We start from the raw sequence: 27,996 nt of genomic DNA, 5'->3' as shown, positions 1-27,996 counted from the left end.
GTTTTTTCCCCTTCCTAAAGGGGCGTATTTTTGTTCAAGCCATCTTGACTTGAATATTTAGCCCCATCCTAAGGAACATTTAATGTGATATCTTCGGGCTTTTTGCTAACCCCTTAAGTTTGGGAACCAGAATCGTGTGAAAGGTTGAAACCATAACTATGAAACCGGGTCGAGTTAGTGTGTTTGGAGGAAGTCACGGAGGAGAAGTGAAGTGCTGAAGATGACGCTGTCGACATTATCACCGGCTAGCTAAGCTAAGGGCTGGCATAGCATGTCCGCCTCGGCTGTAGTCTGTCACTAGCTGACATCTATAGCGAGCTGCAGGTATCTGTCTGTCTCACAGCGCAGAGGACGACTTTACAAGGTAAACCACTCTCATATGTTCAGCTTTAACAGCGTTGCTAAGGAGCCCTGTTGCTATGTTTCACAGCTACGTGTCCTCGCACCAGAGAGACTAGAGACAGTCTTTCTGCAGGGGTCTGGAGCACAAAGCAGAAACCTGGTGTCGTGTCGTGATATCTAATGTATACATGCAAGTCATTTATGCATTTAAGGCACGGTGCATACAGTGCGTCTGCTGTCTGGGTTGCTGGTTGTTGGCATGGATATAATTGGGCTGCTAATCAACTTGCAAATCCAAATGTTGTCTCTGCTGTTGTGCGCTTAAAATGGCTGACAGATGTTAGATACTCGGGTTGGTATTTAGCACTCTGCAACCTAACTACGCACAGCAACAAGGAACAAAACAGCATGTGATTGGTGCTGAGGGAAATGTGGGGATGTTACAGGCTTCTGGTTGGACCAATGGAGAGACAGCTGAGCTGCAGACATGCAAGAGACTGTGGTTGTGTTTGTGCAGCAGGAGTACTTGAGGTGACATGCTGTGTTTTTATTACAGCAGCACCCAGAGTTGACCCCCTTTTACCTAGTAACAGTAGTGTCCACGATTGAGAAAGAAACACAACAAATGTCACAATAAATGCATAAGAAGAAGGCACACTTGGCAGCAGTAAATGAGTATTATTACTCCTGATATGACCAATGGAGAGACAGCTGAGGTGCAGACATGCAAGCACTTACAGCAGACTGTGGTTGTGTTTGTGCAGCAGGAGTACTTGAGGTAACATGCTGTGTTTTTATTATAGCAGCACCCAGAGTTGACCCCATTTTACCTAGTAAACTGCTGTGTCCACGATTGAGAAAGAAATACAATAAATGCATAAGAAGGAGGCACACTTGGCAGCAGTAAATTAGTATGATTACTCAGGGTAACACAAAATTCATTATAGGCAGACTGATGGAATAAAAAACAAGCTCTGAGAGCAGAATATACCAGAATTGTTACCAGATTATTGATTAACACAACAAATCTTACAATAAATGCTTTTTTTTTTATTTAACCTTTATTTAACCAGGTTAGTCCAATTAAGATTAAGAACCTCTTTTCCAAGGGAGACCTGGCCAAGACAGTCAGCAGCAAGAACACAAAGTTGCAGACACGGACACAAATATAGATAAAATACAATTCACAAACACTAAAGCACTAAAATTTGCATTAAAATAAAGACAAATGAGGGGGACAAAAAGGAACTTTTCTGGGAGTCAGCTGTACAACAACGGGGCTAAAAACATTGGCATTCAGTAAATGAGTATTATTACTCCTGATATGACCAATGGAGAGACAGCTGAGGTGCAGACATGCAAGCACTTACAGCAGACTGTGGTTGTGTTTGTGCAGCAGGAGTACTTGAGGTGACATGCTGTGTTTTTATTATAGCAGCACCCAGAGTTGACCCCCTTTTACCTAGTAAACTGCTGTGGCCACGATTGAGAAAGAAACACAACCAATCTTACATTAAATGCATAAGAAGAAGGCACACTTGGCAGCTGCAAATGAGTATGATTAATCAGAGTAACGCAAAATTCATTATAGGCAGACTGATGGGGAAAAAACAAGCTCTGAGAGCAGAATATACCTGAATTTTGTTACCAGATTATTGATTAACACAACAAATCTTACAATAAATGCATAAGAAGAAGGCACACTTGGCAGCTGTAAATGAGTATGATTACTCCTGATATGACCGATGGAGAGACAGCTGAGGTGCAGACATGCAAGCACTATACAGCAGACTGTGGTTGTGTTTGTGCAGCAGGAGTACTTGAGGTAACATGCTGTGTTTTTATTACAACAGCACCAGAGTTGACCCCTTTTACCTAGTAAACTGCTGGGTTCACGATTGAGAAAGAAACACAACAAATCTTACAATAAATGCATGAGAAGAAGGCACACTTGGCAGCAGTAAATGATTAATCAGGGTAACACAAAATTCATTATAGGCAGACTGATGGAATGAAAAACAAGCTCTGGGAGCAGAATATACCAGAATTTTGTTACCAGATTATTAATTATTCATGTTTAAAGGTAATATTATATAATTAATTGTTTATAACATTTTAACCACTGGTATTTATGCTAAAGCAATGGACAGCCATGGTGTGATAATAGGGAGGGTTGCCTGAATTAGGTCAGAAAATGATCAGAAAATGACGATCAGTGTTTCCCAAAGCCCAAGATGACGTCCTCAAATGTCTTGTTTTGTTCACAACTCAAAGATATTCAGTTGAGGTAACATGCTGGGTTTTTATTACAACAGCACCATAATTGACCCCTTTTACCTAGTAAACTGCTGCGTCCACGATTGAGAAAGAAACACAACAAATCTTACAATAAATGCATAAGAAGGAGGCACACTTGGCAGCAGTAAATGAGTATGATTAAGCAGGGTAACACAAAATTCATTATAGGCAGACTGATGGAAAAAAAACAAGCTCTGAGAGCAGAATATACCAGAATTGTGATTAACACAACAAATCTTACAATAAATGCATAAGAAGAAGGCACACTTGGCAGCAGTAAATGAGTATTATTACTCCTGATATGACCAATGGAGAGACAGCTGAGGTGCAGACATGCAAGCACTTACAGCAGAGACTGTGGTTGTGTTTGTGCAGCAGGAGTACTTGAGGTGACATGCCGTGTTTTTATTACAACAGCACCAGAGTTGACCCCCTTTTACCTAGTAAACTGCTGTGGCCACGATTGAGAGAGAAACGCAACAAATCTTAAAATAAATGCATAAGAAGAAGGCACACTTGGCAGCAGTAAATGAGTATGATTAATCAGGGTAGCACAAGTTCATTATAGGCAGACTGATGGAAAAAAAACAAGCTCTGAGAGCAGAATATACCAAAATTGTGTTACCAGATTATTAATTATTCATGGTTAAAGGCAGTATTGTATAATTAATTGTTTATAACATTTTAACCACTGGTATTTATGCTAAAGCAATGAACAGCCGTGGTATCATAATAGGGAGGGTTACCTGAATTAGGGCTGCAACTAACGATTATTTTCATTGTCGATTAATCTGTTGATTATTTTCTCGATTAATCAATTAGTTGTTTGGTCTATAAAATGTCAGAAAATGACGATCAGTGTTTCCCAAAGCCCAAGCTGACGTCCTCAAACGCCAAATGTCTTGGCACAATAATACTACCAACATTGACGTTTTAATGTTCATTTATAATTCAACATTTACTGCAGGTTGTACTGGTGGTGTGATGATGATATCACTACAGTTATTTCCCAGTAATTCAGATCTCAGATTTTATCTGACAGTACAAACAACATATACGACACAATAATAAATAAAACAGCAGCTACTGTAAGTCTTACTAGATAATGACACAAAGTAGAAAGTGTTGACACAAATTGCATTAAATAATTGTTCTTCCTTTGTATCCGTTAGGGAGCTGGTGTAAACTCCCATGCGGAAGGTGAGGAGTTGGGAATGTGAGACAGTTGTTAGCGGACTCAACATGGGTAGGGGCCGAGGCAGAGGGAGAGGAAGGGGCAGGGGATCGTCTGGCCAGCTGCGGCCCCCCTCGCCCTACAGACTGCAGCTCTCTCCATCCAGGGAGACTCTGACGTACGCTCAGGCACAGAAAATAGTGGAAGTGGACCTAGAAGGAAGGCTCCATCGGATTAACATCACGGATCCTCTGCCAGTTATTACAGAGGACGAGATGATGGCCCAGGACATTGCCGAGTGCAACAGCAACAAGGAGAACAGCGAACAAACGCAGAGTAAAACCAGATCGTGGAGGAAACCGTCAAACAGTAAAAGCAGGAGGAGTAATAAAAATAGTCACCAGAACCAACGGTCCAGCTCCCAGCAGCACACAGGACCTACTAATTCCCTCCAGCAACCGTCCCAGCAAATCCCTCTGCCCGAGCCCATCTTTCGTGTGCTGAGTTCCGTTTGCCCCTCAGAGGCGCCTCCTCTCCCAGCAGCCTACTATCGTTTCATAGAAAAGTCAATTGAGGAACAGGACAGCGTGGCTGAGTACGACATGGACGAGGAGGACCTGGCCTGGCTGGAGATGGTTAACCAAAAGAGGGTGTGTGACGGCCATGCCTCCGTGTCTGCAGACACTTTTGAGCTGCTGATCGACCGCCTGGAGAGGGAATCCATCCTGGAGTCCCGCAGCCAGGCTCTGTCCCAGAGTGCCGTCGACGAGGACGCTTTCTGTTGCGTCTGCCTGGATGACGAATGTCTCAACAGTAATGTCATCCTGTTCTGTGACATCTGCAATCTGGCCGTCCACCAGGAGTGTTACGGTGTGCCCTACGTACCTGAGGGTCAGTGGCTGTGCCGCTGCTGCCTGCAGTCCCCCTCCCGTCCCGTAGACTGTGTGCTCTGTCCCAACCGAGGAGGTGCCTTCAAACAGACAAGCGATGGACGTTGGGCCCACGTTGTCTGTGCCATATGGATCCCGGAGGTGTGCTTTGCCAATACGGTGTTTTTGGAGCCCGTCGAGGGGGTCAAGAACATCCCTACTGCTCGCTGGAAGCTCACCTGCTACCTGTGTAAGCAGAAAGGCAGAGGAGCATCCATTCAGTGCCACAAAGCCAACTGTTACAGGGCCTTTCACGTCACCTGCGCCCAGAAGGCCGGCCTGTTTATGAAGATCGACCCAGTCCGGGAGACGGGTGTCAACGGTACCACCTTCTCTGTGAAGAAGACGGCTTTCTGTGAGCATCATTCTCCAGTGGGGTCTCGGCGGGACGGGTCTGGAGACGAGTCAGTTGAAGGGAGGCTGGTGGGGGGCAGGGGTACCAGGGGTCAAAGGTCCTACACTCAAAGCCCCCCATCACCACCACCAAACAAGAAGGGTACCAAGGGCCAGAAGAAGAACGCAAAGGGGTCTGGTCGGACATCACGTCGCTCAACTGTGCCTGTGCTGCTCGTGCCTCAGATCCCCTCTCACAGGTGTGACATTTGCATACTGTTGAAATTTACATACCCAGCATGCCTTGTTAATTTCCTGTGTCTGCTGCCTTACAAGAGATTATTAGTATTCTTGCAGGGTTCCAAAGGAAACACTCTCTAATCTAATTAGGTTTTTGATCCAGTGCATTAAGAGCAAGTATTTCATGCACGTATTGATACTTTAAATGACCTTACCATAAGGTCATAAGTTAGTGGTGTTATTATGACCACCACTACTGCCACACGGTTTTTAATGTAGAACTGTTACATCTCCACAGGCTGAACAAGATCTGCACAGGAGTTGAAGTCCAAAGGAAGAATCAGTTCATGCAGCGGCTTCATAACTACTGGTTACTAAAACGACAGTCACGAAATGGGATGCCTTTAATACGCCGACTTCATTCCCATCTACAGACACACAGGACCGCCGAGCAGGTGAGGACACAGATAATGTAGTGTGTCAGTGTGTGCCTTTTAAAATGAAAATCAAACAAATCCTCTGATAAAAAAAAAAACTACTATTAAAGCTGGCCTAGTTAATATATCTGTGTGGTGGAGCATCATACAATATTAAAACATTTACATTACAGTCATTACAGTATCAGGCCTTCACAGAACCAATAAAGTCTATTCAGGAGGACCGAGTCAGCCAAGTCACTGGAATCAAACCGCTTCACACCATGTTTGTATTCTCACACACTGAAATCCAAACATAAGGCCCAGACATCACACTTGCAGTGGCTGATTCAAATAGATGGCGTTGCTTCCACACAACCCTTCACAGCTCTGTCATCTTTGCTGTAGACCTCTCACTGCTGCAGAGGGCGACGGTATAAAAAGTTAGGGATATCGGTTTTAATCTATTGCCCACTTATTAATGATGGCAGGGTAGGGCTGGGTGATATGGCCAAAATCTTTTATCCTGATCGAGGTAATTTCATATCTCAGTAACGATATATATCATGATATAGCATGTTTTCTGGTAATTCAATAAATAAATAGTCTATGAAATAACCACATGGTAAAGCCTATTTTTTGTACACTCCTGTGTAAATTAAATACTTGACTAATGAAAAGTATTTTTTTTCTTTTTAATTTTTAAGAACTTGAGTCCAAAATGAACATAACAGTTTCAAGTAAAATTATAGAGAAAAAAGGAATAAATATAGGCCAAGTCTATAAGGCGATAGAAACTATTTAGAAAAATGTATACACTTTAATATTGTTCTGACTGTATATATTGGCATATTGTGAAATGATAGCATACATTTTTACAGTAATGTCCCTACGGTAGCTTTTTATACTTGAATTTGGTTACATAAAAAGATTGTTTAATTTTCTTAAAAAAATGTTATTCACAAATTTAAACGAAATTGTGGTCCATTTATTTTTCGCAAATATCGTCATTACACAGCTTTGGCTTTTTGGACATTTTGACCTGATCATTATGATTTTCTTTCTTGCTGGAAAACTCATGGGGGTTAATAAATAAACTTTCCAATAAGAGTCGAGAACCTGCAGCACAATTGGGTTTCCGAGCCAGAATATCTCCTCACTGCTCTCCAACACAAAGCTAGAGGGAAGACTGACTGTGATGGGTTTTAAAGCTAAAGCTCTTTGTGTTTGTTCCTTTTGTGTTCAGAGGGAGCCTGATGAGAAGCTGTGTGCTGCAAGAGAGGAGCTACGATACTGGCAAAAGTTGAGGCAGGACCTGGAAAGAGCCAGGCTTTTGGTGGAACTCATCCGCAAGAGAGAGAGGCTAAAGAGAGAACAGGTGCATTACAGGAAGGAAGTGTGAGACGAGCTATAATTACTTGCGGTATTTTTTTTACAAGACTCCCGTCAGTCAGTATTGTCATTCATAAGCATATATATTAGAGCTGAAACAGTTACTCAAGTAATCAGTCGAAAATTGCCCAAAAGTCCAGCCTCTCACATGTGAATATTTGATCATTTTTTGGTCATCTATGATAGATATCTCAATATGTTTGGAACTGTTGATCATAAAAAACATGCAATTTAAATACCTTGGGCTCTGAGAAATTGTGATTGCCATGTTTTACTGTTTTCTGACATTTTATAAAAAATCATTTAAGAGAAAATAAGGTAACACTTCAATTTACAGGTCCGCAATTTCATGGTAATTAGGTGATATTTAGCGAGTTACCTATTTGAAATTTCTTTGGAGTTACTGCCAAATTACCCCAATATTTACATAAAAAATTATCAAAAATTAATTTATTATAAACATGATTTAGGAGGTTTTTTTTTAAATTTCAAAGAAGTTATTTACTAATTATTTATTTATCAGCAGACATGTAAATAAAGCATATCAATTAACTTTGTATTCTTTTCCTGGAAATGTATTAAATAAATTACCAGTTATTGGGAAATAGCGGAATATAATTATTAAATAATGTTTATAATAAAGTAATTTTTGATGAATTTTGACGTAAATTTGAGTAATTTTGCAGTATTTCCTAAGAAATTTCATATTGGTCTCTTGCTTATTATCAACCTATTACCATGAAATGTGCAGACATGTAAAATAAAGTGTTACTGAAAATAATAAGCAGATAGATCTGTAATGAAAATAATCGTTAGATGCAGCCTTAATCTCTGTTCTATTCAACGTTTGTTATTCATTTGAACCCTGTAGAGTGACCTTGTTATTGCGCTCCTCTCCCCTGTGTGTTTACGTCACCACTCCTCAGCTGAAAATTCAGCAGGCTGCTCTGGAGTTGAAGTTGACCCCTGCGTTGGTGCTTCTGCGATCCACCTTGGACCAACTGCAGGAGAAGGACTCAGCGAAAATCTTCTCTCAGCCCGTCAATCTATCAGAGGTTGGTGCAGTTAGAAAACAATCTGCTTTTAAATACACACTTTATATCATGCAGCATATTTGCTTTGGGTTTGACTCGGCTAACACTCTTATTTCCATGACTCACTGAGGTCCCAGATTACCTGGAGTTTATTTCCCAACCCATGGACTTCTCCACCATGTGCACCAAACTGGAGGGACACGCCTATTGCTCCATCGCCGACCTAGAGAAGGACTTTAACCTCATGATCTCCAACTGCCTCAAGTACAACTCCAAGGACACCATGTTTCACAAGACAGCCTTACAACTCAAGGAGGTGGGTGGAGCCGTTCTCCGTCACGCCCACAGGCAGTCTCAGAGCATCGGCCTGGATCCCAGCACCGGGATGCACCTCCCAGAGTCTCCCAACAAACACGGCTTCTACAACTGTACGTGGGATGACGGTGAGTTGAGAGTGGGAACTAGCTATTTCTTCGTGATCATAACCCTCGTGCCTCATCTGTTCATCTGCCTTTTTCTTCCTCCTTTTTTTTCCCCTTCTTACAGTCGACTCTCTCTTGGACCCGGAGAACAGACTGCACTTAACCACGGATGAACAGCTCAAGGCCTTACTGGACAAACTGGACGTGGTTGCATCCATGCGCACCAGTGGTGGTCGAACCAAACGCATCAGGCTGCTGCGCCGAGAGATCAACTCTCTCAGACAGAAGATGAGCCAGCAGAAGCAAAATTCCCAGTCTGTGAATGGTAATGACAAGGAGGATGAAGAAGAGGAGGAGGAGGAGGAGGAAGAGGACGAGAAGGAGGAGAAGGAGAAGGAGAAGCAAAAGAAAAAGAAGAAGACAAAAGTTGATAATGGACCTTTGACAGCAGTGTCAAACTCTGGGTCAGGTAAAAAATCTTTTTCCTTTAATATATTTTATACCATTTGGCCATTACTAATAGAATTTCGGCAGTAATGGCACTGTTGAAACATTATTTGATGTATTTATAGAGCTGCAACTAACGAATATTTCCATTGTCGATTAATCTGCTGTTTGTTTCTTGTTGTTTTTTTTGTTGTTGTTTTTTATAATAATTGTGTCTAGTGCATGTCCAATTGTGAGAAATGGCCATTATAATTTCCCTAAATCCAATCTGACATCTTCAAATGTCTTCAACAGTCCAAAACCCACAGATATTCATTTTACAACGATATGGATGATGAAAGCAGCAATACCGGAGAAGCTGCAACCAGTGAATGTTTTGAGATTTTAGTTAATAAATGATTTCTAAGATACACTGACTAATCGTTTCAGCAGTATTTATCATCCTTAAATACATTTCTCATTGATCCAGATGACTCTCCACCTGTGCTAGAACTCACCTGCCCGGTATCATCGCCGCTGCCAGGAGATGCTCCTCTGGAACCCCCCGTCCTGGGCATCGTACCTGGAGGACGAAGGTCTCCCGGACGCTCCTACAAGCGTCAGAGGTCGTCCCGCAGCGGAAACAAAAGCCAAGGCGACCAAGGTGAAGATGAGGCTGAAGTTGGCGAAACGCCATCTTCACAACCGGAGGCTGTTCACGAGGTCACTCCGTTGGGAACCCCCCCGACTCTGCCTCTGGTTGGAGTCGGTCGTCGTACGTCGGTTCTGTTTAAGAAAGCTAAAAACGGGGCTCGAATGGTAAAAAACAAGTCCGCGCCACAACAGAACGGGAAAACATCAGAGGGTAAAACCAACGGGTTGGACAGCACCCCCACCAGCCCAAATTCACCCAGTGTGACCAACATCACCACCTTACCTCCCACCCCAAACGCTTCCCCTACTCCTCCCTCTCCCTCCTCACACCACCTGAGGTCCAGAGGCCCGAGCTCAGAAAGTGAAGCAGACAAACTCCCTCCACCACCCAGAGAAGGAGGTAAGGACAAAACAAATCTCTATATTACGGCGAGAGATTCTAAAAAAGTCCATGTTTGTCACTATTTAATTTGTGTTTTCTCTAGGCCTGACTAATGGAAAGCACACCTCTGCAGACCATGACGATGACGACCAAAAACTAAAGTGAGTGTGGCGTCACAGAGGTAATGAGCCTCATGCAAGAACCACTCGTACTAACAGCTTTGTTCTTAAGTGGCACATACGAGCGTTTTAAGTGTCCTCTATTACACTACTGACGCTGCTAAACTTATCTTTATGTCTGTCATGAGCAGGTGGCATTCATCCGGCTGAAAACAAGCTACTCGCACAAGTTAATGCAGCCCAGAGAGTTTAGTGAATCCAATTTGAACATTTGTAAAAGCAATCCTCAAAGAAAGAAGTTTAGGATAAGAATACGAAGATGTTCTTACATGAGGCCCATTGTCTTTGAAATTCTTAGCCATTGAATTATAGCTATAGTCTCACCATAACTTGTGCTTTAACTCTTGCTTTTCTCTCCTCTTGTTCACAGCTGTAGCGTCTCCCCACCCAAACGAAGTCGTGGTAAACCTGCGTTGGCAAAAGTTCCTAGCAGTGAGAATGGAGACATCTGTGGGTCTGGTGTGTATGATGATGAGAAGGCAATGAAAATACAATGAACTACCTCAGTTGTTGTGTGTCTATTGGATGCATATTAGAAGATTCTGCACACAAAACTTTTTATGAGCAATAATATTTTGTTAAATTTTCAGTTTAAGTCTCAAGCTGAGTGTCTCAAGCTGTGTCCTGAACACAAATTAACTGTATTTATTGGAATATCCTGTTCACAGGACAGTCTACACTCCTGTCTTTAGATAGTGAGGCCGAGCTGGGACCTCTGGACCTAGTTTGGGCCAAATGCAGAGGATACCCATCATACCCAGCAATGGTGAGGATGTATTTGCTCTGGCAGTTTATAATAATAAATTCAACTTTATATAGCGCTTTTCAGGGACTCAAAGACACTTGTTTATGGTGTATGTACATAACATAAAGCAAAAAGGCCTCATTGCATCCCATAGAATTCAGTCAGCTTGAACTGACATGATTTATTGTTACAGATTGTTGACCCGGACATGCCCCAGGAGGGGCTTCTTCACAACGGCATCCCCATCCCAGTGCCTCCCGTGGAGGTGCTCAAACTGGGCGAATGGAGAGAAACGGAAGAAGGCGAAAAGCTCTTCTTAGTGCTTTTCTTTGACACCAAAAGAACTTGGTAAGATTCAGACAGGCGGGCAAAACCTCACGCTGAATTTTAAAAACAATCGGGAGCAGTCTTGAAAATTGTGTCTCTTGGTTTTCAGGCAGTGGCTTCCTCGTAACAAACTGCTGCAGATGGGGAGAGACGACACGGTCGACAAGCTGCGCTTAATGGAAGGCAAGAAACCCAGCGTTCGCAAGTCGGTACACACTGCATACGACCGGGCCATGGTGCATTTAAACCACGTGAGAGGAAATCTAAACTTCACTCCCTCCAATTTTATATAAAACTTTTAGTTTAAAGATTTTATCCTCTTAAACAGGCTGTCTGGTTATATGTATAGAAGCTTCATCAATGCTCTTAAAAGGTGGGGAAAGTAAATCAAAGGGGTTATATTCAAAGGTTTTCTGCATAAAACTTGTTGCTCTGATTTATAAAATGGAGAGAAAAAGTGCTTGAAGACATTTTCTTAGATGAATTTGTTCATTTATTCATGTCATTTTTGTAAAAGATTTTACACAACCACTGTTGCTATGTGTCCATATAAAGTTTTTATTTTAGGCCAAAGTGAGTCAAGACTAAAGGTGAGAAAAAGTGTAAATATTAAATCGTCAAAGGGATCGTCTTGATTCAAAACATATTTAGATTGTATTTGCCATTGAAATGTCACTGTGTTTAATGAAGTGTGAAAGCCCCGTTTAATGTTCACGTCATATCTGGACTCCACAGAAGTTTGGCTTTGGAAAAAGCCATCAAAAAATAATTAATTTATATATATAAAGCATTTTTTTTTAAATGAAAACACAAAATACAACAAATTTAAAACCATCCTCGCTCCATTAAATCACACAGGCTTCGTCCCAAATCGCATACTACGCACTGCATACTCAATATGTGTACTATCGTTCAACATACTTTTGTGTGAAATACAGTGTGTCTTTTTGGACGCACCGAACTGTAATTACCATGCCACTTCCTGAGAGCCTCGTTGCCGGTTGGAGACGTGTAACCGTGGTAACCCACATCAACCTCATGTGACCAAAACAAAGTTTTGTGAGAATCAAAGTCTGAATTAATTTAAAATATATATTACGCCTATAGCAAAGTGACTTATCGTTAAATCTAAGCATAATTGATGTTACAGAGCTGTCCGTCAACGTCTGTTATGAACGTCGTTGTCACTACCGTATTGCATTGTGGGATATTTATACCACCGTAGTGTCCAGCGTTGCATACTGTAATATTTAATTGGAAATAGTATGCAATCGCGTACTATTGGTTTCGGACACACTCAAAAAATCTTACTCTTTTAGCGCACTTAATAGCTAGTATGGAATTTTGGATGCAACCGTAGCCTTTTAGTTACCACTGATATTAAACAGAGCATTATTCAAAAACAAACACATGAAACCTGCTCAAGCTTGACATTACATTTTAAAGATAAGCCGGCAGGTTTGACTCCTAGGATATGTTTCGAGTGTGCACACATTTTATTCAGCAATTCTGAGAATTGCTCCGTAGATACAAGACACAGTATGTGTGAAAGAACAATTTGAAATGAATACCGATAGTGGCAACCAAAGCAAACATTCTTGTAGTCCAGCTATGACGTGTTGTTTATGGGACTTTGGGTTCTTTACTTATTTTTCCATATTGTGAAACTGTGTTATGATACTAGAATGTGGGAGTATGCGGTGCAGCTACTTGGTTAGTGAGATGTGAAGCCACTACGGAGGTTATATTGTGGTTATGACGAAGTCTACTGCGATCTCTCACTGAAGGACTTTGCAATTTGTTTGCAAATCTGGCTGAAATGACTTGAAAAGCACAACCGGTCTGTTTTAAAAAAAGAAAACTTTAAGGATTGGTGACTCCTGGAGCCACATATGTGGCAAAGACGTGTGTGTGTGTGTGTGTGTGTGTGTGTGTGTGTGTACAGTATATATACATATATGAATACAACCTCAGTGTAGTAAAGGTGCATGTGTATAGTTTTGTAAATATGTAAATGTATGTTTATATTGGCTTACATGAAGTAATTTAAGGAATGCAAAAATCAAATTTAGATTTTAATTTATAACTTGTGGCAGTCGAGAGTGTTATTTAAAAAAGTAAAATATTGAAAAGATTTATGTATGATGCTAAGTAGCTCTTTGTAATAGTGATGGTATTCACCAACATGTCAGAATATATTCTCTAGAAGTGAGGTGGCACAAAGACCTGAGCTCTGTAGGCAGCAACGAACGCACTAGTCTACAAGAGTAGAGGGTTTTCTTTTCTTGGGTGGCACAGGAGATTTTTTGATCTTGTCATTTGAATTGTACTGCAAGATCTATAATCTGCCTGAGACAATATTTTCTCACACAAGAATAAATGCTGTTTGAAACAACTGCGTGTGTAGGTCGTCTATTAATCACGTTTCACCTGCTCATAGAGGTGCAGCGGTTCAGTTTGCGTTGCAGTTTTTGGGTCACGGTTTTGGTTCGGTTTGTTTTGCACATTAGGGAGAAGAAAAACAACCATTTCCAATGTGTTTGAACTAATATATATTGTAAATAGATAGTATTGAATGATATTTCTATATGATATGAAGCCATAACACTGATTTTATACATGAAGTAAGGCAGGTTACTTAATGGTCATAGCAGGCCTATTTATTAGTGTGTTCAACAGTTCAACAAGCCCACAGTTTGGTTTGTACGTTATTGAACGTTTTGTTTTTTTCTTACGGTTCGGTTTTGCATCCCTACTTGGTACTTTGTATTGTCGGAATTTCCCTCCTTTAGGTCAAGCTCTCATTTCAAGACAGAATAGCATAAGAAGAAAAGATAACATGAAGGGTTGAAGTGAAAGTGGCCTTCTCAGTGTCCCACATCTCGGACCGGCTCCTCCACATTTCTAGGAAAACGAAAGGTAATCTGCAAACTAAATATTGCAAGCGCCGAAGAATTTAATGATGCAACATTTTGTGCAATGTCTTCACCTGACAAAGACCTTTTAAGTTTGGGTTTTTGTATGCTGCTTTAGTCGTGCACCTGTACCCATCTGGGGTTGGACGTGCACCCTCTGCTTCATCCAGACTTCTAGACCGTATAGATCAGAACCGGTCGACTGCCGTGAAAAACTTCACTGCAAGTCCTTGTTAGATCCTGAATATGTTGTGAGAGAGTTACTGGAAAATTAAAACAATATTTACCAAGTGTCCACAGTGTATTAGTCACAAGTCACAGCTTGTACTCTCAAGAGTTCATCCTGAAACTTGTCTCTGTAATTACACTTGTTGACCATTTAAAGGGAAATACTAGGTCACGCAATTTTGAGTAACACTGCCCAAACTAGAGCTGCAATAATTAATCGATTAGTTGTCAACTATTAAATTAATCGCCAACTATTTTGATAATTGATTTGAGTCTTCTTTTTTCTTTTAATCTAGAAAACAATAAGCAGATTAATGGACATTAATGAAAATAACCGCTAGTTGCAGCCCTAGCACAAACACAACATTAGTTTTGGCTAATGTCTTTAAAAGGGTCAGGTGAGGGCTGAAGTTGTACGCAGCAGAAACACCAATCAAAGACACTGACAGTAAGAATATCAAATGTTGCTAATGCTTGGGTCCTTTAATTCCTAATAATGTTCTTGGATGTTTCCTGTAAAGAACTATGTAATATGGTACTAATTACAATATAATTCACTGAAAGAAACCCAAGTAAATATTCATTCATTATTCATTTGCTATTGGAAACTTGATTCTTCATATTTATTGAACTGAATGCTTGCCTCTAGACTAATTTCCCATAATTGCATGTTCAGCTCACCTGCTCTGCTCTGTCTAAAAGACTCAAGGTTACGCAAGCAATTAACTGGACATCCAACTGTCCGTTATTCCTATAATATTAATTACTACCAAATTAAATAGTCCAAGAAACTCATAGAACATGATTACAGAAATGCCAGACCTGCAAAATCAAGCGTTACTTGCTGTGATGGTAATTTGTCATTTCCTAGTAGATAATAAATGAAGCTTATTTAATCAGTACAAGTGTAGATTTGTGCAACCTGGGATTTATTTCATAATACTATAGACATACTCTTTAAGACTTGAATTGACAGGGAAATTTCCTCAAAAGACACAAGGATGAGGCTACTGTTTATAGACCATCTTTACAAAACTATTATCCAAAACGACAAGTCGCCTGAAGTCACTACTACAACTAGTGTCGACTGATAACCGGACCAGAAGTATCTGCAGGAAAAACACTGCGTGAGCTCGGTGGCGTCTTCTTAGCTTAACTAGATGACGATGAAAACACTAACAATGACAATGATGACGATCATGTAAAGTGGTCAGGTGTAACAGGCTGGGATTTCCTACTTTGTTTTCTGCACAAAATGTAACCTGATCGACTTAAATTGAATAAAAACATCAGTGGGATGTGAAACAACGTCATGATTTCACGTTCTGCCAGAGGGACGTGCAACCAAATCCACAGAGGGGCCTGTTCATGACCCTGTATTACACATCTGGTGGCCCATCCCTGTTCTGGCAGTTCCAGTTGTTGTTATTCCAGTTCATGTTAAGCATCAAAACACAACATACATTCATTTCTTGCATATCCTGTTTTGTAACATATTTTTGTTTCATGAAAGAAATCTACATCTAAGAACTAGTCTGAAAAAAAGGTAGTTTAAGTTCACTCCTCACCTCAACCTACTGCGCTGAATAGTTATAGCATATGAGCGAACTGTCATCTGTGTGATACATTCACTGTCCGTGAGGAACTTGTCTCTCTTGTTGCAGTAATAAAACAATATAAAAAAAAACATTTAAATATCATTGCAATTCTTTTTCTACCACAGTTCAATTTAAAACGTACTAACTGCTGTCGTTTCTGATCGAAAGCAGCGATGCAATGGCATGCTTTCTTTGTTAAGGTAAAGAAACAATGCTAGCTTGAAAGAGTTCATTCCTTCTTAAATAGTGTAAAACTTCTGTAGTGTTCTGATTCCAGTAGTCAATGTCTGTCAAGTCCAACAAAGTGTCAAAAAAGGGTTTCAAAAAATATCTTGGAACCAGTGTACAAACTATTGTTGAATGAGGCCGAGCGCTGAGAGAGGGTCCTATAGAAGAGATAAGAAGCCGTTATCTGTGGAGTCTTGCTGGTCAGATTTCCCACCTCGAGAGCTCTTGCTGGGGTTCGGGGTGGTTGAATACTTTGGGGGGTATCTGATGAAGAGACGGTCTTCCTCCTTCTTAATCCACCGTAGAAGCTTAGTGATAGCAGTAATAGCGCAGGCCTTCGTCACCAGAGGACTGAAGCAGGTGTACAGCTCGAATTTACTGGTGACCTACAGCAGACAGGAAAGACAGGACATTTTATTTGTTTGCTTTTTTAAGGAAACTGAAACGATGAGTCACTGTCCGCATGATTATAAGAATAGTTTGACATTTTGGAAAATGCTATTATTCACTTTCTTGCTGAGAGTTAGATGAATTTCAGCTTCGTCCTGCTGGACTGAGGTTCAGTGTCCCATGGTGGAGGACAGAGCAGTATAAAAATAGCTTTGTTCCAGCAGCCATCGCTCAGATGATGATGAAGTTGTAGCAACATTGCACAGAAGCTATAGAAGCAACGCTTGCTTATTTATTTATTCATATTTATTTTAGGGCTGTCAATCGATTAAAATATTGAATCGTGATTAATCGCATGATTGTCCATGATTAATCACGATTAATCGCAAATTAATCGCACATTTTTATCTGTTCAAAATGTACCTTAAAGGGAGATTTGTCAAGTATTTAATCTCTCATCAACATGGGAGTGGACAAATATGCTGCTTTATGCAAATGTATGTATATATTTATTATTGTAAATCAATTAACACAAAACAATGACAAGTATTGTCCAGAAACCCTCACAGGTACTGCATTTAGCATAAAACAATATGCTCAAATCATAACATGGCAAACTGCAGCCCAACAGGCAACAACAGCTGTCAGTGTGTCAGTGTGCTGACTTGACTATGACTTGCCCCAAACTGCTTGTGATTATCATAAAGTGGGCATGTCTGTAAAGGGGAGACTCGTGGGTACCCATAGAACCCATTTTCATTCACATATCTTGAGGTCAAAGGTCAGGGGACCCCTTTGAAAATGGCCATGACAGTTTTTCCTCGCCAAAATTTAGCCAAGTTTGAAGAGTTATTTATCCTCCTTCGTGACAAGCTAGTATGACATGGTCGGTATCGATGGATTCTGCCAGTATTAGTGCCGTTATTAAAGCGTTAACATTATTAATGCGTTAACAATGACAACCCTAATTTATTCATTATATTTTAGTGGTTCTAGTGATCAGTGGAGCCTTGAGCATTTTTTTATCATGTTTGTCTATCGTCTTTGTTTGTTACGATGGATACCGTGTCTTTTTACTGAAAACCAAATTTACCTATGGGTACAAATAGAGTAACCTGAACCTGAAGATTGATACTCTCCTATCGGTTCATTACATTTTTAAGCTACAGCCGGCTAACTGAGCTTAGCATAAAGACCGGAAACGGGGAACAGATGGCTTGGCTCTATCCAAAGGTAAAACAAATCTACATACCAGCACTTCTAAGCTCACTTATTAGGTGATGTATATATAGTCACTGTGCCCAGCCAAGAAATAGTCTAGCAGCACATAACCCCCACTTAAACCACAACAGCCAGCTGTTTCCTGTTGTTTCCAGCCATTATGCTAAGCTACCTGTCTCCTGGCAACAGCTTCTAACTGAACAGACAGATAAGCGTAGAACATCGATTTTCTCTTCCAACAAAAATGTCTCCTTTAAAGAAATACAAGTATGCACCTGAAAATAAGCACAATAGGTCCTATTGTGCTTATTTTCAGGTGCATACTTGTATTTTGGGTTTCTACTAGAACATGTTTGCAGGGTAAGGAAAGGGGGAAAAAGCAAAAAATCATAACGGGTCTCCTTTAAAAATATATTCAGACACCCTCATGTCATAGATAATTGAATACACGCAAAGACAGTATTGAGAAGTTGTATATATAGTGACAGTGATAAACACAGCTACATACCCAGGCTAGTAGAGTTTCCCTCTCAGCGACGTGGTAGATGAGCTTGAGGGGTCGTGAGGTGCTGTGGATGCGGCTGTGCATATAACGATAAAGATCAAGCAGTCTCATCTTCTCCTCTTCACTGGCGTACGGGGCCTCCATCTCTGGGCTACGTGCAGCAAACACATTGTAAAGGTTACAGACAGAAAGGGCATACAATACAACATAAACACAGTGATAAACAGAAACATGAGGGCTATGGTGCTGAACTTATATCCATCATTAAAACTATTGATTTCTGATGAGACAATGTTGCACAGCCTAACAAAACAGCCTTTTTTGCTCTTTGTAACATTATTCTGAGCCATTTAAATTAAATTCTTATCATTTTAAAGTGCAGAGCTGTGATTATTTGTATAGTTTCACTGTCATTGTCAAGGTTTCGATTGGCTGCTGGTGCATGTAATAAAAGACCTAATGCTTTCGGTTCAGCTCATTAGGAGCTAAGTGGAGTGTTAATTGGAAGGATTAGCGAAGGAAGACAATTTGAATTTCTTACAATTTTTATGTCTCTGTGTCCTTGTTACTGGGAGCTCATTTAAAAAAAAAAAAACTTGTATTCTGAACAGGACACTTTCATTTATGTAAACACCAACCACACTAAGCTATATTTATTTCTTGGAGGAACTGGGCTTTCAGACTTTCCCCCATTGAAGGTATTACAGATTAAGGAAGTGTTATATTACAGGCACACTTATGAAACCAAAAAGAGGTATTATACAAGACAAATATCTAATTTGTCTACATGCATGGAAATTTGTGTTCTAATGTTTTACAAAAGAACAAAATTAATGACTTTTCTTTAATTGTTTTAAACACCAGTTTAAGCTCATATGTCCCCGCTGTAGTTGCATAGATAATGACAGATACACAAACACACACACACACACACCTGGTGAACTGAGTTAGCTGGCGGTAGGTGTCTGGCACATCAAAGGGCTTGTACATGAAGTGTCTGAGGTCTGAGACGCCCACCTGACTCACGCTGTACGACTGGACTTTGGCAATGAGGCTCAGGGAGTTCAGAGCCGTCATGGCCTCCTCTATCTTCCTCTTGCACTCGGCCACGGCGTAGAAAGCCTCCTTGTCCGTCGAGAGCAGCAGCAAGCAAACAGTGCATTCTGGAGGGTCCAGGTAAGAAATGTATGCATAAAAGTAACAGTCGGGATTAAAGAGGGGGAGGCAGATGGGAGTCCAGATCTCCCCGGCCTGAAAGGCGGAGGAGGCTCCGATGAGGTTGAGCAGGAGGTGGACGTCGGCGGGCTCCAGCCTGGAGTCCTCGATGACAGTCTTTTCTTGGACGATGGTGAGCAGCTGGTTGTTGGCGATGAGGATGGAGAAAACCAGATTGGGGGTGATTGCTTTCTGCAGGATCTGGCTGAGAGAGTCCCTGAGAGAGGAAGCTAAGGGCAAGCAGTGCACTGCTGCTAGCAGGAAGCTGGGGTCGGAATCCACCAGGTTGAGAAGACCGTCCAGGATCTTCTCGGAGCCCGCCAGGAGTCTCCTCAGGTCGTAGTTTTTCTTGTGTTCAAAGATGCGGGTAATGCTGGCCTGGGTGAGCATACTGATGATCTGGTAGTACACGTAAAGGAGCTCTCCACGCAGCTGCTGCTCCGTCTGGCGACTGCTGGAGACGCACACCAGCACCAAGGGCCCTTTCTGTAAGAACACCACGGTGTGCTCCGCTGATGGGAGGAAGAAAAGACATAAGCAAAGATTAAAGATAATACTGGAAGTACTGGTGAACAATGCCCCCCAATGATCGACAGCTTTGCACTCAAAAATATTGGACAGGAATGTTGTGGACTTGTATTTCTCAATGGCGCAGCACTTTTTTTGTCTGACTGGTAATAATTAACTTGCCCTCTATGGCAAGCCATAGCGGCCAAATTTACTGGCTGCTCCCACCTACAGTCCTCTGTGAAATGTCTACACTTGCTGTCATCTATGTAGATAGAAAATTACATTTACAATAATGTTACAAAAAAAAAAAATCACACCAATGCTCTCACCTGAATAGACAGAGCGGATGATATTATCTCCACTTTGAACAAAGGAAACCAGCGCCATCATGACTCCCATTGTAGATGAAAGAGCCTCTTCACTGCCGTATCGGGAATAGATGGGTTTGCCTGCCTCACTCAACACAAAAACATGCTTCCTGTGCTGCCGCCAACTGTCAGATGTCACATCCTCATCACGATGAGAAATAAACGCAGGACATTCCTGGGTGCCCGCCTCCAACAAGGGAGATGACCTTCCCTTCACACCTATCCCTTGCTCCTCCAGCTTGGCCTTGGCCAGCATTGTAACGACAAACTCCCCAGAGTCGCTACGGTCATTGTCAGTGGCAGCATCCTCTGCAGCATCCTCAGCAGCATCCTCGGTAGACAAGTTGTTCTGACTCTCAGAGTTATCTGTCTCTTCAGTCTCTAGCTTTGTTTCCTGGTTAGAAAGGGGCTCTGCGTCCAGACTCTGCTCCTCTTCCGTAACATCTGACAGGAGAGAATCTGCAAGCTCCTCTTTGTCAACAGTGGTACCGTCCTTTCTCTCCACCGGATCAGGAAACATGTGATTCCCCAAGAGGGAGAGAGAAGTCGCCAAAGTGTCAGCTGAAATGAAAAACCACACTTAAATTATGAAACGAATGATAAAAAATGAAGACGTGTGAGCTTCAGATGTTAAGCGTAAGATTCAATAGTTTACCAGGTGGATGGCTCTCACAGGGTGGATCACAAATCTTCACTCCGTGTACCTCTCCTTCTTGATGATTGTCTCTCTCCATGATACCATCCCAGTCGCTTTAGGAGATTTAAAAAGAGAAACACCAAAACAATTCTGCATAAACAGCTTTATACATACTAATGCATGTCAGTGGATGTGGATGTAGCTGAACCTTGCATGCAATCACAATCTCTTATGAATAGGAGCACTCATACTGTGGGCATGTCACATGATAACACAGGGAAAACCAGTTACAGAGAATTACAACTCCCAAGATACCAAACAGACTGAGGAATTTAACAGTGATTGCAGCAGCAGCCTGGCTAATGTTACACTGCAGATACACAGGACAACCTATAGCGCTGGTTTAATAACAGCTTAACTCACTAAAAGCTACTTTTGGCTTGTCTGCTAACTTTTCTCACCGTCAACAAAGCTTGCTGCTTCATCCTGAGACATATTTGACTGTGAATTCCGATGCAACTCTTGTAAATACCGGCTGTAGTTGCATTGCTAATGTTAGCAAGCGACACACACACAGATCAATTTCATGGCCTCGGCTTCACAGAGAGCAGGCTAGCAAATCCTGGTCAGCTACAATGAGACAGATACAGACAAAGAATACAACTTACGCTGTTGTACCGTCGAAGCGTTGTGTTGAATATCTACTGCGCTACATTAGCTTCCATCAGCAGCAGCAGACAAGCTGTCAGCAATGAGAAGCAGAAAACAAGTTCTGCTCTGACGACAGCACACATCCGGAATCTCTGATGACAAGCTGAACCGACCAATCAGGATGCTCGGTGGCAGAGGTTAGCCCCGCCCCCCTCAGGGTACAGTAACCTACATGTTAGTTAGTGATGGGAATTCCGGCTCTTTTTAGTGAGCCAGATCATTTGGCTCAGCTCATCAAGAAGAGCCGGCTCTTTCGGCTCCCAAACGGCTCTGCCTTTTATAATTCAGCCAAATTTAGCGCTGTTTTGACATATGATTAGTATGTTTGCACATATATCACTTCAATATAATTACACTAAACCTTATAATTTCCAGAATACCATAATTTTACCTGCTGCTTCGTTTCCGACTGCCACTCATCTTGTCTGCTATTCATGCACCGCACCGCAACGCAACGCACCGCAACGCAACGCACCTCAGGGCACCACACCTCAGCGCAACGCACCTCAGAGCACCGCACCGCACCTCACCTCAGCGCACCACACCGCACCGCAACGCACCGCATCGCACCGCAACGCACTCTTCTCTCTCTTTCTCTCCTCCTCTCCCTCCTGCTCCGTACCTGTAGACCATCAGCGCGCCGCGCATCCCCGCCCCTCCCCGCCCCTCCCTGCTTGATGGTATGAGTCTTGTCTGTCATCACCTGATTGGTCGCACAACATCATTAACACAACATTCAGTCACAGTCAGTGCATGGAGTGCCCTTGGCACAGAGAAGATCATCCTATCATTCTGCCTGGAATTAATTAAAAAAGAAGAAAAAAACGTCTCTCGGACGGGAGCCGGCTCTTATCGCTCACTTAAAGGAGCCGGCTCTTTGAACCGACTCGTTCGCGGCCGACACATCGCTAGTTGTTATGTTCCCCCTGTTATCTAGCAGCGTGTTGGATGTCAGCGATGTCTTCGTGGTCTGATGAATGTCCAATGTATGTCCGGACAGATAACATGTTTGTCCGGGGGCGACACTAACGTTTAAATCAACAACATGTCCAGGTTGCACCTTGGCTAATGTCCCGGCCTGCTACAAGTAGCATGATAAATACAGGGATTTAACTTCAGTCCGGCCCAAGCATCTTATCACCCTGACAGACAGTAGCTAGATGTATGTGGGCTCATGAAAACACGGCCGCAGATCCAACCCACTGCTGGTAACCATTAAAACAGCACCGTTTAGCTGGTTCCCCTATGGTTTGTGTAGGGAACACTATGGTTTGTGTAGGGAACACTATGGTTTGTGTAGGGAACACTATGGTTTGTGTAGGGAACATTATGGTTTGTGTAGGGAACACTATGGTTTGTGTAGGGAACACTATGGTTTGTGTAGGGAACACTATGGTTTGTGTAGGGAACACTATGGTTTGTGTAGGGAACACTATGGTTTGTGTAGGGAACACTATGGTTTATGTAGGGAACACTATGGTTTGTGTAGGGAACACTATGGTTTGTGTAGGGAACACTATGGTTTGTGCTGAGCTCACACATAGTTATCTACCATCTTGTGCTGGTACTAGTCTACATTTCAGTTGCAAATCGTACTAAATAATAATGGGGTGTCTTGTATACACATAAATACTGCATTATAGCAGTAACTAAATGTGCAGCTTAGCTAAAGAACAAATATTCTTCTTCTTCTTTAAGGTTTATTGGTGGTTGTTAAACAACGATTTGGTGCATTACCGCCACCAGCTGGTCTGGAGTGTGGATCATTCTGGATAATAATTACTATATCCAAAAAACAAAAACAAAAGTAAAAAGAAAAAGAAAAAAGAAAACAAACAACCTCATATTTTTACAATCATATTAATTTGTCTAAGATACTGAAATAATGTTTTATAACTCTCACTTAGTGAGTTCTTTTGTAGAATATCTATTAAATCAAAGTGTACTTTTATCTCTTTGAGAGTTTGACTCAATTCTTTCTTTCTTCCTCATATCTCTCACAATGCAACATGACATGCTCCACCGTTTCCTCCTGTCCACAATAATTACATCTACCTGTGTCATGTTTACCTATTTTAAATAGTGTGCTGTTTAGTCCAGTGTGTCTAATCTAAGTCTTGATATTATTGTCTCATCTCTCCTGTTCCTTCCAACTACACCTCATTTCTCCCACTTTCCTCTGAACTCTGTAAAACCATGCTTCTGCCACCTTTCCCTCAGTCTCTGTTTAACTCTTCATTTCTGTTTTGCTGAAGCTATAACTGTCAAATTAATGTCTTTCTTTTTTGTAGCCTTCTTTGCAATCGTATCTACCATTTGATTTCCTTTGACCCCTGTATGTGTGTGCTGGTATAAATACTGTAAGCCCCATCATTTGAATTCTGTTTAATGTTTGTTGTATTTCTATCAAGCTGTGTGGTCTGCTGTCTGAATGACTGAACTGTAAACTAGCTAGTGATGAACTTGAGTCTGATCTCAATGGTCTGTAGAACAAATGTAAGATAACACTATTTTTCTTTGAAGGATGTTTATCGTTGCGTCCGCTACGTAACCTACGTCATGTACGTAACCTACGTCATGTACGTAACCCACGTCATATCCGGTTCTTCAACTGATACACAAACATGGTAACGGTAGAGATGGCTGGTCTCTTCTCTTTTCTGTCTGTCAGACGCTAACGTTACCGAGCCTAAGCGATGTGTTTAATCCATCGGAAGAACAGTTCACCGTATTGAAGCTGACTAACCGGACACTATGGAGGAGCCGTGGGACTTTGAGTTCTTGTCCCGCATCGCTGACAGCTGCTTGTCCTTCCTCTCTGAGTTTGTTGACGACTGGCTCGCCAACGACATGAGAGTCTCCATATTCAAGATCCTGCTCAGCTGGTTGATCTTTAGTCTGATCGCTATTCACTTTGCATGGAAAGTCTACGGGAACACAGTCAACGACATGTACTATCGACAAGGTGAGTTGTCTTCCACCATATATCTCTATTATCACCTGCTAAACTAGTGCTAGCCATGTTGGTTTCACCTCTGTCTGTCTGTCTGTCTGTCTGTCTGTCTGTCTGTTGGTGTTCAGGGACTGGACAGAACGGAGGCACACCTGATACAGCTCCTCACCTGAGTGGATGGTAGGTTACCGAGCATCCGTGTCGCTTCACACAGGTAGATTATCCTCCTCAACACTGTCTGCTGCTCCAGCTTCAACTGGGACAGATAGATGGATAGATAGATAGATAGATAGATAGTGAGACAGATAGATAGTGAGATAGATAGATAGATAGATAGATAGTAACTTTATTGATCCTGAGGGAAATTCAAGTTTCCAGCATCACAGTTCCATAGTGCAAAACATGTTAGTAAAAAGGCAGTAAAAAAGTTAGTAGTGCAAAGTACCAACAAATATACCAGATATAAAAATACAAGGAGATGAAGAAAACTGTTAAAAGTGAATATAGTGCAGGGTAACAGCTGTGATACACGACTATTAAAAAGTGAATATAGTGCAGAAGAGACTGTTAAAAGTGAGTATAGTGTGTGTGTGTATATATATATGTATATATATATATATACATATATATATAGGCCACCATTAGTGCAAAAGCTAGTTTAAGGATCTTTGCCTAGGTTTTTTTTTTTTTATGTTTTATCATATCTAAATTGCATTACTGTTGCTGCTTTTTAAAATTGTGTCTTCAGTAATGATATCCTGTTATTGTTGCAGGGAAAGCAAAGCGGGAGAAACCCCAAAGACTCATCGAGATTAACAGGACCATGGTGTTGGACTTTATCCTCCTGTGATGAGACATTGAATGCACCCTCAAGTTTTGCTGATAATAATAAAGCATCTTCAGTGCATTCAAGATCGATGCACCTTCTGACAAACTGCCCGGAGAAACATCAGTTATGCATACAAACAGTGTCACACTGATATCCACTACATCAACTACATAGTGCTGCTGTGACATTTTTATTTTGGCTTATTGTCAACATTAATCTGTTTGGCTGGTCAATGGTCAACTTTTTTCAAGAGGCTTCAGTACTTATGTGACAAATGTTGATGAGCAAATTAAGGGTGCTTTTACTGTATAATACTGTGATGATAGCAGACTAAGTGCAGATATACAATTTTCCATTCTGACCATGAGCAAAATAACTGGACTTGATATGAATGATGTATGGAAGGAACAATAGACAGTATTTTTTTTGAAGTGTGTTGGAATACAGATCCACGAAAAACAGTTCATATCGTTTGTCTTCTGTGATTTTTGCATGAAATTTGTGTCAATCCTTAAGATTTCGGATTCCTGGTTGCTTTAGGATTTATATTGGAGTGAAAACAATGGAAATATGCTCAGAGTTTAGCAGTCTGGAGTCTTTTCGTTGATACATGAACATAGAACTAGAATAGAAAAAAAATATATTTATATGTACATGAGCTTCAAGTTTTCAACATTGTGTGCACATTTCTAATTTGTGTGTGTACACAACAGCATTTTTCAGGGAATGTCACCACAGACACCCAGTTCATAATTCTGCAAATATATAAATATTGCAATAATTCTACAGTGGGCCATAGGCTCAATCACCATTGTGTAACCTCATTCAGCGATAGATAGTGACTTAACAGACATTTATTTAAATAAAAATCTTTGAGATTGCCACTGTAACCGCTGTGTTTATCGTAACATGTAAGGAGCATTGTGTGCGTTCAATGGGAGATACAGAATGCCTGATTAGAGTATTCACCCCCCTTTGACTTTTTGTTTCATTATTTATTTTTTCAACATTGAACAATTTAAGATGGTCATCCAAAACCGTAGTAGGCCGGTGCTGGACCAGTAGAAGACAGCAATGAAAAACACAGAAGAAGGTCCGCACACAGTAGAGCTCCCTTAGAGTGTAATTTATTGGCACATCTTCATTAGTAACATTTCGAGCCCAAGTTCTTCTTCAGACCTTTTTTCAACATTGACTCACAGCAAACTCCTGAGTCAAATGGAAAACAAATATCTACAAATTGATTAAAAATTGGGTTCAAATATAAAATACGAAATAATTGATTACACAAGCACATTCACCCTGTTTATGACACACCTGAAGCACACAGTGTGAATGAAAATCACCTGTGTGTAATCAAGGTGTGACAGATGATTTTATGAGATGTTATCTGAAAGTACCATCAGCTGGTTAATCAATTTCTTGGCAAAATACTACGTCATGATGACAAAAGAACATTTTTAATAAATCTGTAACAAAGTAAAAATTAGGGAATGGATACACAAAAAAAAATCCAAGGCACTGAATATTAATGAGCGAGTTTTCATTACGGTTGTTGAGAAGGGAGACGCTGTACATATCTTTTTTTACTGTGATGCTTCACCAGTTGTAGCTTTACATCTACAGGGCGCGAAACACTTTCACGAGATATGGGCTGTACCACAAATCACCAGGAACCCACCATGAAGTATGGTGGCATGTTGTGGTGAGGATGCTTCTGTTCAGCAGACCTGAGTGGCTTGATGACTTCTGAGTGTAGAGGGTAAAATGAATGCTGCAAAATACAGGGAAATCCTGGAGGAAAAGCTGCTGCATTTAGCAAGAAAACAAAGTCCTCTGTGGTGAATTCAGTGTCCACATCTCTGTCCAATTCATGATTTGAAGCAGGACATGAAGATTGCTGTTGTTACCGTCACTCAAAAGTGCTTAAGCAGTTGGTGGCGTGGGTAAAAAAATAATATATAAAATAGCAATATTCAGATTTGCAAAGAACCAACCTATCCATATTGAGTTGATTCAAAGCTGTACTCGCTACTAAAGGTGCCACTTTACTTGAGGATTAATAATGTTTATATATTTGTGCTCATCAGTTGCATTTTGACATTCATTTTTTTCCTGTTAAAGGGATTATTTGTAACTTTCAGAATTGCTTGTTAACAGCGACACTTGTGGCCGTTAAGTCAACGAAAGTCAGCGTCGAGCTTGCGCTTGCTCGCTCTAAATAGACATGAACGAGCATCGCTCAAAACAGTGAGGCGACACGTCAGCTAAAACCTCAATATCACTCTATATTTCAGCTGCTTGGCAGTAATGTTAGCTGACCAGACGAAGGTCTCTCCATGAACATGATTTAGATCTGATCCTAGTGTTGGCTTTTCCTGCCTCAGCGCAGGCT

The 27,996-nt window shown here is 41.3% G+C and overlaps 3 protein-coding genes across 4 annotated transcripts; 2 read left to right on the top strand and 1 right to left on the bottom strand.

Annotated features, from left to right (window-relative positions):
- The first annotated feature begins 27 nt into the window (after positions 1 to 27).
- On the top strand, positions 28 to 12,395 carry brpf3a (bromodomain and PHD finger containing, 3a). 2 transcript variants are annotated; one of them, XM_037779397.1, is made up of 13 exons: positions 28 to 364; positions 3,813 to 5,336; positions 5,615 to 5,771; positions 6,979 to 7,110; positions 8,051 to 8,179; positions 8,289 to 8,586; positions 8,705 to 9,049; positions 9,497 to 10,060; positions 10,146 to 10,203; positions 10,592 to 10,680; positions 10,890 to 10,987; positions 11,160 to 11,314; positions 11,403 to 12,395. In XM_037779397.1, the coding sequence occupies exons 2-13, from the start codon at positions 3,832 to 3,834 to the stop codon at positions 11,584 to 11,586; spliced, it is 3,714 nt and encodes a 1,237-aa protein (XP_037635325.1). In that variant the 5' UTR covers positions 28 to 364; positions 3,813 to 3,831; the 3' UTR covers positions 11,587 to 12,395. The 2 variants fall into 2 exon arrangements, with proteins under 2 accessions (XP_037635325.1, XP_037635316.1); XM_037779388.1 differs by having other exon boundaries at positions 29 to 364; positions 8,289 to 8,601.
- A 2,949-nt stretch (positions 12,396 to 15,344) lies between these two features.
- On the bottom strand, positions 15,345 to 21,926 carry mon1bb (MON1 secretory trafficking family member Bb). Its single transcript, XM_037776443.1, has 6 exons — positions 21,777 to 21,926; positions 21,127 to 21,221; positions 20,433 to 21,032; positions 19,313 to 20,105; positions 18,382 to 18,529; positions 15,345 to 16,648 (listed from the first exon to the last, which is right to left on the bottom strand). Exons 2-6 carry the CDS (start codon positions 21,203 to 21,205, stop codon positions 16,421 to 16,423), a joined length of 1,848 nt encoding a protein of 615 aa, XP_037632371.1. The 5' UTR covers positions 21,206 to 21,221; positions 21,777 to 21,926; the 3' UTR covers positions 15,345 to 16,420.
- Positions 21,927 to 24,417: 2,491 nt separating this feature from the next.
- Positions 24,418 to 26,067, top strand: tcta (T cell leukemia translocation altered). The gene is made up of 3 exons (XM_037784386.1): positions 24,418 to 24,784; positions 24,901 to 24,952; positions 25,546 to 26,067. Exons 1-3 carry the CDS (start codon positions 24,574 to 24,576, stop codon positions 25,586 to 25,588), a joined length of 306 nt encoding a protein of 101 aa, XP_037640314.1. The 5' UTR covers positions 24,418 to 24,573; the 3' UTR covers positions 25,589 to 26,067.
- The last annotated feature ends 1,929 nt before the right edge of the window (positions 26,068 to 27,996 follow it).

This window comes from Sebastes umbrosus, chromosome 1, assembly GCF_015220745.1.
Source record: "Sebastes umbrosus isolate fSebUmb1 chromosome 1, fSebUmb1.pri, whole genome shotgun sequence".
In the NCBI taxonomy this organism is placed as follows: Eukaryota; Metazoa; Chordata; class Actinopteri; order Perciformes; family Sebastidae; genus Sebastes; species Sebastes umbrosus.
Note: the sequence above shows the minus strand (reverse complement) of the source record. Positions and strands in the feature narration are given on the sequence as shown.

Coding starts and splice junctions, on each gene's coding strand:
- brpf3a (XM_037779388.1), top strand. CDS start 3,832: ATGCGGAAGGTGAGGAGTTGGGAATGTGAGACAGTTGTTAGCGGACTC. Junction 7,111..8,050: donor AGAGGCTAAAGAGAGAACAG/GTGCATTACAGG, acceptor ACCACTCCTCAG/CTGAAAATTCAGCAGGCTGC. Junction 10,681..10,889: donor TGGAGACATCTGTGGGTCTG/GTGTGTATGATG, acceptor TCCTGTTCACAG/GACAGTCTACACTCCTGTCT.
- mon1bb (XM_037776443.1), bottom strand. CDS start 21,205: ATGGAGAGAGACAATCATCAAGAAGGAGAGGTACACGGAGTGAAGATT. Junction 18,530..19,312: donor CAGCTAACTCAGTTCACCAG/GTGTGTGTGTGT, acceptor TGCTGCACGTAG/CCCAGAGATGGAGGCCCCGT. Junction 16,649..18,381: donor GGGAAACTCTACTAGCCTGG/GTATGTAGCTGT, acceptor TGTCTGCTGTAG/GTCACCAGTAAATTCGAGCT.
- tcta (XM_037784386.1), top strand. CDS start 24,574: ATGGAGGAGCCGTGGGACTTTGAGTTCTTGTCCCGCATCGCTGACAGC. Junction 24,785..24,900: donor CGACATGTACTATCGACAAG/GTGAGTTGTCTT, acceptor GTTGGTGTTCAG/GGACTGGACAGAACGGAGGC. Junction 24,953..25,545: donor GCTCCTCACCTGAGTGGATG/GTAGGTTACCGA, acceptor TTATTGTTGCAG/GGAAAGCAAAGCGGGAGAAA.